At 41.0% G+C, this 14079-nt stretch overlaps 1 protein-coding gene across 2 annotated transcripts in view; it reads left to right on the plus strand.

Moving 5' to 3' along the window:
* The window catches only part of ROCK2 (Rho associated coiled-coil containing protein kinase 2), a 663375-nt gene that overhangs the window by 344748 nt on the left and 304548 nt on the right, over positions 1 to 14079 (plus strand). For both annotated transcript variants that reach the window (XM_078647798.1, XM_078647799.1), the window contains exon 4: positions 1674 to 1811. In XM_078647798.1, coding sequence (XP_078503924.1) covers positions 1674 to 1811 — 138 coding nt within the window. The remainder of the gene's footprint in view (positions 1 to 1673; positions 1812 to 14079) is intronic.

The following is a 14079-nucleotide window of genomic DNA, read 5'->3' on the forward strand; positions in this document are numbered from 1 at the left end:
TCGTAATTGGCTCAGTAAGTCTAGAAGCCTGGGTGCTTCCTGTTCCTGCATCGATGGAAGAAGAGGACAGAGGAGAAGCGGTGGCTAGCAGTTAAGTTTAATTTTTTTTTCTTCATTTTTTAAACACGCCCTTGCCCCACTTCTACTGCCCCATCACAGCAGCTACTGGGTATAAGAATTGGTCCTATGACCCTACATCTTTAGAACACTTCTAGATAAAGAGGAGATTCTGCCAAAAAGAAGAACTGGAGAAGCTGTAGGAGGGGAACTGCCACTTTGTTGCTGTGTTGGGCTGAATTGCTGTTTCTACCTTGCAGATTGGACGGACTGGACTTTGCTTTCTTCTCTCCTGCTTGCCAAGGCTTTCCAAGGGCTTGTGTGTTTGCCTCCTGTTAAGAAGTCTCAGGCGCACAAAATACTTCTTGCAACTCTGTTGGGGCTACTAGACTCTGGCATCTGAGAGTCTTACCCTTGCCTGAGGTGCCTCCCTCCAGTCAAAGGGCCTCCGATTTGGGTTCTGCAGTGGATCTCTGTAAGAATTGGAGCAAAGCAATGCGAAGCCTCGCAAAGCCGTCCTGGGCAGCCTCTCGGAGCCGATGCCGGATAACTCGAAGCCTCGCCAAGTCCCGCCGCAGAGCTGACAACCCCTTGGAACCGACGCTAGACAACTGGAAGCCCCATGAAGCCTTGTTGTGCAGCCCCAAGAACAGGCCCCAGACGACACAAAGCCTTGCAAAATTTACCCATCACCTCCTCACACAGGCAGAAACAGACTCATCACCTCCTCTCCCAGTAAGGAACAGACGCATCACTTCCCCTATGTGCCAGTAAGGAACCGATGCATCATCTCCCCTGGGATTAAACAACCAATGCATCACCTTACCTGAGTGTAAGGTACAGACTAATCGATTTGCTTACCGGTGCCTCACCTCCTTTGCGCCTTTTTTTGTCTTTGATTTTGATGCAACCCAGGTACTTTGTGTTAAAAGTGACGCATTCATAGTTTTATATGGACTTAACTATTTTAAACCTTTTAAAAGTGATATCTTAAATAGTGTATGTTGGATTTTTGTCGTTTTGGTCTTGTGCTACGTAGATAAAGAATTGGTATGTTTCTAAATTGGTGTGGTGTCCATTTGCAGTGTTGTCACAGTGTTAGTGGGTGTTTATCTACAAATACTTTACACATGCCTCTCAAATAAGCCTGACCGCTCGTGCCATGTTAGCAGGGGTGGGGGGAACAGGGGTTATCTTGGATGTGTAACTTGCTTACCCTGACTAGAAGGAAGGGTCCCTACTTGGACAGGGTGCAAGCCATTGCCAAATATAGACTCCCATTTCTAACAGTAAGCATATGTGTGCATATGTTCAAACATGCATATAATATGTGTATGTATATATGCATATATTATTGAGTACACACACTTTTAGTAAGCATGGCTTGAATTTCATTCAGATGTCGTGTAATTATGAGTTTTTATCAAAGATTGTTACATGACTTAATAAAAGACTAAGCCTCAGACTGTACATTTAAATTCAAATTCAAATTTAAATATCAAACACCATTTCGACCCGGTCCTTTCTGAAGTATGCAAGACATTTAGTTTAGTGAATATAATTTTTCGTTTCAAAATTGTCCATATGTTTGTAACTGTAAGTTTCTTTTCTTCTAGGTCCGACATAAAGCCTCACAGAAAGTGTATGCAATGAAACTCTTAAGTAAATTTGAAATGATTAAAAGGTCTGACTCTGCGTTCTTCTGGGAAGAGAGAGATATAATGGCCTTCGCGAACAGTCCGTGGGTAGTTCAAGTAAGTAGCGCAGATTTCAGCGCGTCATGAAACATTTTGTTGGTGAAGCTCTTTTTCCACATTTTGTCTATAGCTATAGAAAATACAATCGTGGAAATATTTTCAGTTTTTAAATTGTTATATTACTCACAGAGTGCAATCAGAACTACTAAAGAAACAAAAAATGTGTTTAATTTAACCATTATTTTGAGTACTGGGAGATAACCATTGTACCTTTTGGGTTCTAGTATTTACTGTAAATCGATGACCTTCAAAAACATGTACTTAGTTAAAATGCCAATGTTGACATCCTAGGTTAGGTGTTGGTTACAAATGTACCCTCTATTTGCCAGAGCATTGAACCAGCTGGCTGCACTGAAGAGGTTTCTTAATGATGGACTGATTAGAGTTGTTGAGTGCGTGCTGTGTTTGGCGGTCTCGGTAAAGCAGAGGAACATAGGGATATCAGTGGAATTCCTTGAAGAGAGTAACTCATGAAGATACTTATGGTTGATTCAGAACTGATAGTCTTGAGGGTTCATAGTAACACAGAGAATGCTGCAGAGCAATACTTTCACTTTCAAGCAATCCTGGAATCAGCACTTAACTGTTGTGATGCTCCTCAACTAACAATCGTGGGCAGGTTCCTTTTTAGCTCTGGGTTTTGACATTGCAAGTATTAAGCAAACACAATGCTAACAATATACATAAAGTGTGCTTTGTGTCACAGCCTTTCAACCACTGGCTTTTTTCAATCAGCCTCTTGCAGCCATTGGCCTGAGGCTTTGTCAGTCACATTTAGCACAATAGAATATTTGTTTCACCTAATGCTATTAGCTGTTTGGATGTATCCGTCCACTCCATTCAAGTGTTTGCAATGAAGTGCATGAAGTACTATTTTAAAACAATACACCTCTTTGCTGGCTTTCTCCAGTTTCATTCTGACGTGCTAAAGCTGCATGCTTATCACATTAATCCCAGATTTAGTGGGTACGCCAATGGTTGCTAATAAGGTTGTAAGAATAAAGAATTAAGACCGTTTAAGAAAAAAATTGTGGAGGACCTCAATGGCAAGCACACCATTTGAGAGGTCCCTTACCTTACTGATTTGAGACTGAAGGTCACACGTCTTTCTTCCACCCAGACCCCCAACCAATTTAATTTTGTTCAGACCATCAAGGTCATCAGTATGTGACAGTAGTTGATAACTGCTGCATTTTACTTGTATATTAAATAGCAGTAACATTTCTACAGGAATTACTATCAACAGCAAATCGAGTTGTGCAAACGCAGGCGATTGGCAGAGCAGATATGTGGTACTGGAAAGTTGAAAGTATGTTGTGTATTATGAGTTGTGTATTATGAATGTAAAAAGTAAAGATGAAACAATGCATAAATTAACATGATACTTCAGTTATAGATTATACACACATACATTTGGGTGGTAGAAATCGTGCGGTGGGTGTGGGGAGAGGAGGCCCTTGTTTTGTGGTGGCTGAGTTAGAGCAATTTTAAATTGTCAGAGAGAGGGCTGACTACTTTGAAATACCAGATTGAAATATAAGGGAACTAGTCTTACATACATTTACAAGTATTGTATTCGGTACTGTAAAGCCAGGTGGGGTTGGTAGATGTTATCACAGAATCCGACAGGTGCTTTGGCCCAGTGACCCCCATGGCAGTGCTAGTAGAGGACATGCAAGGTGATGCACCAGCTACCGAGAGTCAGCCTCAGAAATCAATGTTACACTTTTTTCAGTAACATCACTTGCATCGTTTCTGCACAGCACGGCACAACGTGGTATATAATATAACAACCCAACTAAGTTAAGTCAGTCTTCATTCTTAGTGGTCATGCTGATGGTGAGCACAAATCGAATGTAAAATACATTTCTTTCCAGATGCACTTATGTTGTTTTCAAGCGCAACTTCGGAAGAGGTCGGCTCCTGCTGAGCCCAATTACACAGATTGTGCAGGCGGGGGCACTTCTGATCTTTTGCAGCTTCAATAACCTTGGCTCAGGGATTTTAGATTCAAGTCTAATTTACTGATTTTTGCCTGGTACCATGGTTGTTCACCTAGCTCCAAAAAAGACCCTTTGTATTCTGCTGCTGCTATACTATCAAGAGGATCCGCCCCATCATTCCTGAGAACTGTAGCGAAGGCCACGTGAAAGCAGAGGCTTGTCATCACATAACCTCACTAGAATATATACTTGGTTCTTCCAAGCATTTTTCATTCCTGTTGTATCTATGCTTCCTTCAGTGGGACAAGCTCCAAGGGTTGAGCGGATGAACATCCACTCTTGTGTTGATCGGCCAGTAAATGCCTCTGGTCCTTTTCCACTGAAGTATGCAAAAAAGTGATGGGTGGAATGCTTAAATTAATCTCAGCCACTAGAAATTACCCTCAGCCGCATCCCTTTTTATAGTTATTTTGCAAACAATGCCACCTCATTATGGACCCACCGATATGTAAATCAGTCTTTATCCTACTCTAATTGAAAAAGTCCAGCCCAAACTGTCAGGCTAGGTCCTCCTTGAACCGGAACACAAGCAACCCAAGGCCGGTTTCGACCTGATTTGGGCTCCTCAGTCAGGTGTAACTTGGTTCCAGTGGTCGTTTTCCAGTCAGACACCATGAATTCAGAGGGTATCTCAAGAAATGGTGATTAAGTAAATATTAGTTCCTTATTTCTCAAAGGATTTCATTACCCACACCATGTGAGACCTAATTGTGATACGCTGAACGTAGTTCTATATTGTTTGTATTTCTTCCTCTTTTTTTAAAATATAGCAGCTGGCAAATGGAGCACGAGAGAACAAAAGGAAGAATATTTTCTGTAATTGAGGTATTCATTCTATGACGACGTCTTTCCTCCCTTTTCAGAAAGCATCACATCCTGTAACCTAAAGAATGCTCTCATGCATTATCCATCCCTTTGTGCATTATTTATCACTGCCATGTGCTCTATAGCCGGAGCTTATCTCATTCAGCAAAGCCCACCTACAGAAGGAAATGGCTCCTTTCCACAGGAACTAAGCTGACTCTTCCGTGCTTTTTGGTAAAATGCAGATAAAGGGTTCGGGTTGACCAAGGAGAAATTAGCCATAATTGTCGCATAAACTTGAGATAGTTTGTGTTCTAGGACTGCAGGAAGCAGTGAACCTGACAGACTTAGTTGCTAACATCTACCATTAATATTGCTTATTCATACTGCTCCATTCCATGGGATCCTGGGGCCACCTTTTACAATGTCATCTATTTTTTATTAAGCTGTGCTTATCCTATGTACGGCTCAGCTAGTGACTAATGCACAGAGTTCCCTTATGCACATTTGGTCAGACCAGGTGCTGCACGCACTCATCTCCATTTCTTGATATACAGTCGCAGCATTGTCCCTCTCTTCTCAATGTACTGTTCTCTTTCTGCCTAGACCTTGTAGATGTTTTTAGTATTGAGTTGACTTCAGTAGCACCATAGGCTATTAATTTATTTCAACTGACTGTTTGCTGAAACTTATGCTCAGGAGTACCTCATTTTCCAGCAGCTGGTGAGTTCCTGGCCTATGTATAGATCAGGCAAAATTCAATATATAAATTGCCTTCAAAGCATGTTGATTAAGCGTATTAGATCTCTTTGGTTTTTGACACAACTTGTTATTCTGTAGAACGTAAAACAAATGATTTGTATGTGGGTTTTGTCAATACGAAAAGAAAGCACAGTTAAAACTTAGAGGGCCTAATCGGCTGTTTTTGATGGTCTTTTAAGACAGGGTCCAAAGTGAGAGGACTCGGGGATTTAATCAAATACACCCCTGTAGGTTTTTAACATGTTTTTGCCCATGTTTGCCCCAAGATGGGTTCATGGGCATTCGTAAGGACCTAGAAAATTTGTCACTCTGCTAAAAAAAAAAAAGATGATAATTCAAGAAAAAGGTCAGCAAGTTAATGATGGCGATGGCCTGTATGTATTCTGAGTCCACTGTCTTTCTTGAAAAAATTATAAACAAAGCGACTATTACTAATACAAAGATAAGGAAAAGCTCTCGCATGACATGCTATATTAGACAATTATACATGGTCTAAGCTCATGCTGTTAACATGATTAGCTAATGCATATCACAGATCAAGGTGATGACCAGTGAGTACTCTACTTGAGTCATCTAACCTACAGTGAGAAGAAGGTCCACTCTCATGCCACTAGGTACACCTGTAATGCAAAGCTAGAACAAAATCAAGCATAAAAATGGAGCGACAGGGAAACCAACACATCAGCTGAAACAAGGCCTGTGAGAGTATGCATTCACACTTGCAGGTACAGTCCCCACTGAAGGAGTATATTAAAAATGAATCAAGTATTTGACTAGAAGATGGCCATTCAGATGGTAATGATCTGTATCCTGTGTGTGCAGTGTATCTTGTATATAAAACTCTACACAGTTTGTGCCTAAGAGGTGTTGGGCTGGCCCAAGCCTACCATCCCCAGGGTAAACAGAGAGACAACCAGCTACAGAACAGACTGAATGAGCCCCATAGTGGGGGGGTAATGCAGGCCTTATGGCAATATTGGGTACCATAGCATGGGACTGGGTCCATAATGAGGCCCGTAATCCATACTAGGAGAATGGTGAGATCATCAGGTGCTCAAATGAGGGCCACAATGAAAGCTAGGCCTGTGATAAGGACCCTGATCAAAGCTTAAATGAGAAGCCTTGGTTAGAGCGGCCAACTCGCCTAACAGTTCATGGTCCCACGAATGGGACCACATGGGGTCTTCAACCCATGCCGCAAGTGGGAGTGGGGAGGACTAATACTGGGCACAAGGAGCCCAATCTCCGATAGCAGGCTAAAGGTGCCGGAGACCGCTGGGTCTCAGATAGGAGACACGGCCCCATTGTGCTGCTCTAAACAAAATTTGTATCCCGCAACCGATAAAGTGGGTACGGGAGTCTTAAGACGCGTCTAACCTGCTATGGTTAGGGCTAGAGCTATGAGACGTCCCAGCTAGAGTCTAACCAGCCCACTGGCTGTGTCCTATAGAAATACACAAGTAGGAGCAGCGTGGTGATGTGCCAGTGACGTGGGCGTTAAGGTACGTCCATCTCTCATAGGAGATGTGGTCCCATAAATGGGGCTGCATCCCAGCATCAGCAATAGAAACATAGAAGTTGCTTGTAATTCTGTAAATTTTATATTTTTTTAAGGAAATTGTATTTAAAGCCCATATTTTTAAAGTATAACAAAAGAACAACTAAAGATGCTCTGCGGGTAATGTTTGAACTAAATAGTACGGATATATGTTTTTATGTAGCCACATATATTTTAAAATGTGTTTCAAGAAGGAAATCCATTATTGTATGACTATGAATTATATGATTCCACTGTCAAATTTAGCAAGAGAAATGTGTCTGAGTACTGTTATTAGCACAGGCCACTTTAAAATTACACCTTTCGAATCAAAATTGTACATTCTAGATGAAAATTGTATTAATGTTATTAGCATAGGTCACTTTAATATTGCACTTTATAAATTGGGACTATTCATTTTTAGACGCTTTATAATAGTGTTTATATGAACTAACGCAATTAACCCTAAAAAGGCAAGATTGACTATTGCGAAATTTGCACACCTGTAAGATGTTTAAATTTATCTTGTCTTTAGAGAATAATCTCATGCCCTGTACAGTATGGTAATTGTATTTCCTCAAATGTACTACAATGTATAATTTTATTGTCTGCTATATGGTTATATTTTATATACCGAATAAAGCATTTTGAATTTGAATTTGAATTTGCTTGCCCCACAGTGCAACACGCTGGGTGGCAAACTAGGTTACCCAGGCATGGCAAAAAATCCGGAACCCTCTGCAGGGGAGCAGGGTATCCTGTGCTGTCTAGTGAGTTACCGCAAGAGTGACAGGAACCCTACTCTGTCGGAGAAGGTGTCCTGTACGGTGTTGTGGAGCATTATATAAATGTGACAGGTGTGACAATGAGGTAGGCACCATAGGGCGTACAAACAGAGCCTAATATACTGTGTGCCCTCTGGATCTGATGACAGCATCGGTAATAGAAACATTGGTTGCTCCAAAATGGGTGCGTCAACCATGGTTCACCAGACTACTAGAAATCTCTGTAGTGCCACACAGGAAGTTTCCCCTCAACACAGACCTTCTCACACAAAACCAGAGCACAATAAGACACCCCAATCCCAAGGAAATGAACCTTGCGATTTGTCTCCTGAAGTCATAGAATTTAGATATTTAAATTTATTTCAACAATGTATGGATATTTTTAAACATACGCGTACATCTACAATCAGACAATGCTATGCTGCCAAATGGAAAAGATTTTTTCTACACTGTCAGCAGGTTAACGCTCTACATGCACAAATACAAACAATCCTTTTGATTTTGTTGCATTTCCAAAATGTTGGTCTAGCATGTACCTCAATATGCTTACACCTAGCAACCGTTGCAGCTTACTTACAAAATAGACAACACTTGTCTTTATTCAGGATACTTGTGATTACGGCGTTTATGGAAGGACATAAGAACCATTCCACTTAGGTGTCTACCTGCACCAACATGGAATCTTAATATTGTACTAACAAGACTTGTGGGACTTCCGTTTGAACCACTATATTCCTGCTAAATGCAATATTTATCATGGAAAATTCCTTTTCTAGTAACTATCAATTCACTTTGGCATGTTAGAACCATTCTTCCAGCTACACAGAGACAAATTAGTCCTTTAGACAAATCCAAACTTTCGACCTAAAGTAGTTTCTCTTTTTCACATTAAGCAATCGAGTTACCGGTTTCTTTCCACAACCAGAGTGTTGCAGAAAGAGCCTTACAAACACTGGATGTTAAACCAGCTTTAATGTACTACATTGACAGAACCAAGACTTTTAGGAAAATTAAGCCATTACTTATTGCTTTTTCACCCCCTCACACTGGAAATCCTATCGCAAGGAGCAGAATTTCAAGATGGATAGTAAAAGTTATCCAAACCTGTTATACTAAAGCTAAAATATTTTTACCTGTAACCCTTAGGGGCTTCTATGGCTTTTTAGGCAATATTCCCCTTGCTGACATTTGCAAAGCAGCAACATGGTCCACACCACACACCTTCACAAAACATTATTGTGTGGATGTACTTGCACTTCAACAGGCCAGTGTTGGCCAATCCGTTCTAATGACTCTTTTTCAAACAACTGCTATCACCATTGGATAACCACAGCTTTGGGAGAGGGACAGCTTTACAGTAAATGCACAGCATATATATCTACAACACATGTGCTTTGAACAGATTGTTACTTACTCTGTGCGCATCTGTTTTCGGCATGTAGTGCTGTTGATTCACATGTGCCGTCCTTCCTCCCCAGAAACCTGTGTGGGTTGCAGTTTAATTACAAGAATTCACATTAATTGCATGGACAAAACATTACTAATATTTATTAAAACTCCATTCTCACCCACCTGCGGTAAAACAATCTAAAGATGGAGTCGATGCCCATGCACACTATCACCAAAAGGAGGAGTCACACAATCACATGACTCAAACAACTTCTTGGAAGAAAAATAACTTTTAGTCATCTGAGCCAAACACTAGATGGCGGACTTATGCACAGCATGTGAATCCACAGCACTACATGCCAAGAACAGATGCTTTCAGGGTAAGTAACATAATCCTTCTGGTAAATAACATATCTAACCTCAAGCTCCTCCCCTGCTTTCCCGTTTCTGTACACTAGTACCTCTAATTGTTTGTGGTTCCACGTCCGTGGGAGCGGACAGTGTCCAGAAAAAAATTGGCATCAACACTCATCGGTGGCACTTACATGGATGTAGTGAAGTCAATGCGGAGCTGCATAGTGCACCGACTGGTACGTGGGAGCAATGCAGAATAAGTCTTTTGTATCCAGTGTGGTGCCTGTGGACATTTTAAAGGTGGTAAAGGTGTGTTTACATAAGAGGTTCTACCAGAAAGAGAATTATCCAAGGTAAATAACTTGTTAGTTTTTTATATAGTGACTAATACAGTGGTTTCTAAACAGAACGATTCTTACTGGAGTTGTACTTCAAGAATGGAATAGGTGTTTATTTGAAAAAACAAAAAAATTAGGACATTTACAAAGATGACCTAGGAAAACTACAACATAACAGTTCTTAGTTGCCGTTGTTCTTGTGTCTTCCACAGTCCGGGGTCCCAGGAAGGCAAATGAGTTGAGCTAAGGGCCATCATAATGTCTGCAGCGGGGCAGATATAATGGGCGGCATGATAAGGAGGCATCGTAGGCTCACGGATGGACTCAGTCCTTCTGTGTCATCTTTTATCCTTGATCCTATCGCAGTGCTGTTGATTCAATTGTTTCAAGTTAGCTTGGCTGCAAACGTGCGCTGCTACAATGCAAGATCGGTTTCCTAGTAGGTTATCAGGGTTTTTTCTTCATTATTTTAAAACATGCACCTTCCCTTCTTCTTGGCTGAACAGCATTGTAGCGCTGGTACATAAGAAGGGAAAGGCATCTTGCCCAATTTAAACAGGCCTTTCTGTCTCTTGAATTTGGAAGCCAAAATCATTACCAGCATAATCTTCAAAAACTTTCAGCAATGGGAAGAAGAAATAGGCATTTGGACTATCTACCAAGGTGAGTGGAGAGCTGCTTCTGCACCATTGACCAGGCCTTCATCCTCCCAACAATTGGGTTCAAAATAGATGAAGCAACGAAAAAGTCCTATATGCCACTTCCTTGCATTTCTACTCCAGGTTTGGTTACATCAACCAGAACAAATTATTGCCAAAACATGAAAAAATATTTGTCAACCCATACCTGAGCCTATGCATCATAAAATTACGTAAGCAGGAGTGCGGCCTGGAGGAAATAAACCTTTGACAACAAAATGCCCCATAAAACAAGGATAAAGCAAACCTCTTTTGCAAACCTTTCTTTTCAACATTTGTGTAAATGATCTACCTGAGGTTATTTCGATAAAGGTTTCAAACACACCACAAATTCAAAACATCTTTGTTCCTATCTTATTTTATGCTTCTGTCTCTACCTCAAATGCTCTCTAATAACTGCTCCCACACACACAATTATTGGAAAGAATAGTATTTGAGTAAACAAATGAAAAGGTAGGCTCTGTGCTCGGGGCCCACAAATGAAGAAGAAAAGTTGTAAGCAAATTTACTAAAAGAGTTGCGATGTTTCCCTATTTGTGTATACATTTTGCTGTGTCTACTCTTGGAGAAGTCATTCGGGAAGATGGAAGTTATTCCTAAAGGAATTCTCTACTGGAGGAATGCTGTCAATTTTCGACATTATCCATATCCAAAGCAAAAATGAATATGCTCTACACATATGGTTAATTCATAGGGAAAATGCCTAAACGCTTGGCTCCATATAACAGTCAACACCAAAAGATGCTCTACAAAAACACTGCGCATATATCCCAGTTGAACGTCCTAGACAAAAAAGATGGTGGAATACCCGGTTAAATGCATCACAGCATGTTTATCCCATCTGATAGATCTGGGTAGGACAGAATACATGAACCATACTAATAAATGCAGAAAGAAAGACCAGGTAGCCCAAAAATCGAGAACATTACGCCTATCTCTACATCTGTCCTCTCTTGTGGACTCAAATCACATCATGCACCCCATAGAGACATTAAAAAATGGCTACTCTTACTTAATTCCCAAGAATAGAAAGAAACTGTGGGAACTGTTAAAATGGCATCCCGTGACTTGAGACTTTTGAACTGCATCCACAAAAGCAACTTTATCCCCTTGCAAAGTACTGAGGGGAGCAAAGTCTTCACCCTGACAAGGTTCAGCTTATTAGACCCCCAAGAATAGATTTACTTTTCGAAAAAGGCTTCTCAGCCAGAATGCCTTTTGCAATGAAGTCCAGTGAAATATTGCACACATTCATTTAGAGCGCAAATGGCAATTTAAGAACAGAACAATCTTCCTTGAGGAACCTCTGAGAACAGCTCAACATAAAGATCCCTCTAGTACCTTCACTCTGCTTATAAGTTACTACTTCACAGAAGTCACCTAGAAAGGTGGGTGCTTTTCTCAGGGCACCTCAGAAAATCAGAATTTAATGGCAATTACAATGGCAGTCTTTTCTGGTCTAGACAGTCAAACAGGCTTGTGGCTAAATGCCTGCCCAAGATTCTTACAGTCGCCTTTTTGAATGGCAACAAGGTTTAGTCAATCATTCATCCAAGGTTGGTAAAATGACTAACATTCTGTTGGGGAGTAGCTAAATCTGGGCAGCGGGGTAGTGTCCTATTTGCATACCGTTGGTGCTCAACAAAGCTTGCCTCTTTTCTTCTGGTTTGAAGTGCGTTTTCATTCATTGCGATTTGGACATAAGGACAAAAATGCTTCCTTTATACTAATGTAGGTAGTTGATAATAGTGGATTTACGCGATCTATTTCTGTTGTTTCATGTGGCCAAATGCGTTCTATTTACTATCCTTTGATAGTCTTATCCTAATGCACCAACCTTCCTTGCTTATGTGGTCTCTTTAATCGGCAAGTGGTCCTATAACAGCCCCATTGGTAACTGGAGTTGGTTACCAACATCAACATGCATAGGTTTTCTTCATCAGCCTACTAAAGTAAGAAAATTGGAAGAGTCCCTGTTCCGTAGCACAAACTGATTAATCGGGTAAATCCTTCTTATAAGTTTGGAACATGATTGTGATTAAAATGCGTTTTCGGCCCAAATGACAAATGTAAATTTGTGTCTTAAATATGGCTTTAGGCCTGGCTATGTGAGCTGTCTCAAAAGTCCACAGATGAACATATATTTATACAAAGGTGACATTGTAGTGCTATTATTGCTGTACTGAGAGTATTGGTAGACCTGATTTGTTTTCTTGACAAAGGGATTTTTTTTCTATCTTGTTACTTTTGCAGCTCTTTATGATGCCCTCCAGCATCAAGGAAAGGAATACTGACAGGGGAATTGTAATTTTCATTTACTACCTTCCTTAGCTTGTTTCTTACTCAGAAGCAGTTTTTTCCTGGTAACGTAATTGAGCTCATCTTGTAAACCGAGAGTGAGATCTCTCTGGTGACTTCAGAAAGGGCCCTAGGCTCCGAAGAGTGAACTAGCAATTACCGCCATTGTAAGTGTAAAGATTCAGGAAGCACGAACAGCAAGTGGCTGCGGGTAAACATTATTTTGTTCATAAGAGACTTATGGAGAGCACGAAAAAATGCAATAAACCTTCAGAAACAGACAAGAACTTAGATTTCCGAGAATGGATGCTCTTTTCTTCCTTATGCAAAAAAATCCGCACATATCTTGAGGTAGTAAATTATTATGTTAATACTGATTCCCCCACCTATCTTTCCAATTCCCATTGCTCTTTCCTCAGTGCAGTTCACATGAGCCGCTGCAGATTGCCCAAAACTGGCTAGGCAACAACATTCTCTTTTGTGTTGCAGGGCATGGCAAGTGAATGAATGTGATGCACCGCCCTGCATGATCACATCCCTCCGTTTGTCCCTACCTATGTGGCCTGTCCGGTCACCATGTATAAAGCCACTAACCATTACCAACAACTCCTTCTTCTTTCCCACCAGTGATGGGCAAGTCAAGGAAGGTAGAAGCGTCCTTGGGGGTGCTGCTTTACAGATTCTTTGGCTAGTTGGGTTTGTCCAATATTCGTGTATATGGAAAAATGATTTTAGAACATAGCAAAACCCACAATTTTCTGGCTGTACAAAGCAAAAGGTTATATAGGGGACCAGCCTGGTAAGGAGGCTGCAGTGAATGATAGAGCTTTTCATTTTGGCGCATGTGTTCTATTTGGGTTAGGCCACTATGACTTCAAATTTTGTGAATGATTCACCGTGGGGCTTTTAATTGCTTTGCACAGTTACCAAGCCTTACATGCCCCTCTACCTGCACCCCAAACACTTTTGCTTTGTCCTATTGTATCACATTATCTTACCAGTTACCATGTACTGCTTCTTAGATCATTCTTCTGTCAGAGTGTGACTAGGTATTAGTCGAGCTTTGTGTTGCAAGGAAACTCGTAGGCAGGTTTAGGTTCCGCACTTCTTCTTTTATTTAATAAGTACAGGTTAACAGCGACACCGAACAGCAGCAACCTCCACCCTTCTCCTCCAGCCCGCTTCTCCTCTCGCTACATTCCCTACTCCCCACATTCCATACATTCCACGCACGCATACACATACACACGCTAACACACACACGAGACAAGACACGCGCACAACATTACACATACAA

This window comes from Lissotriton helveticus, chromosome 6 (genome assembly GCF_964261635.1).
Source record: "Lissotriton helveticus chromosome 6, aLisHel1.1, whole genome shotgun sequence".
NCBI lineage: Eukaryota > Metazoa > Chordata > Amphibia > Caudata > Salamandridae > Lissotriton > Lissotriton helveticus.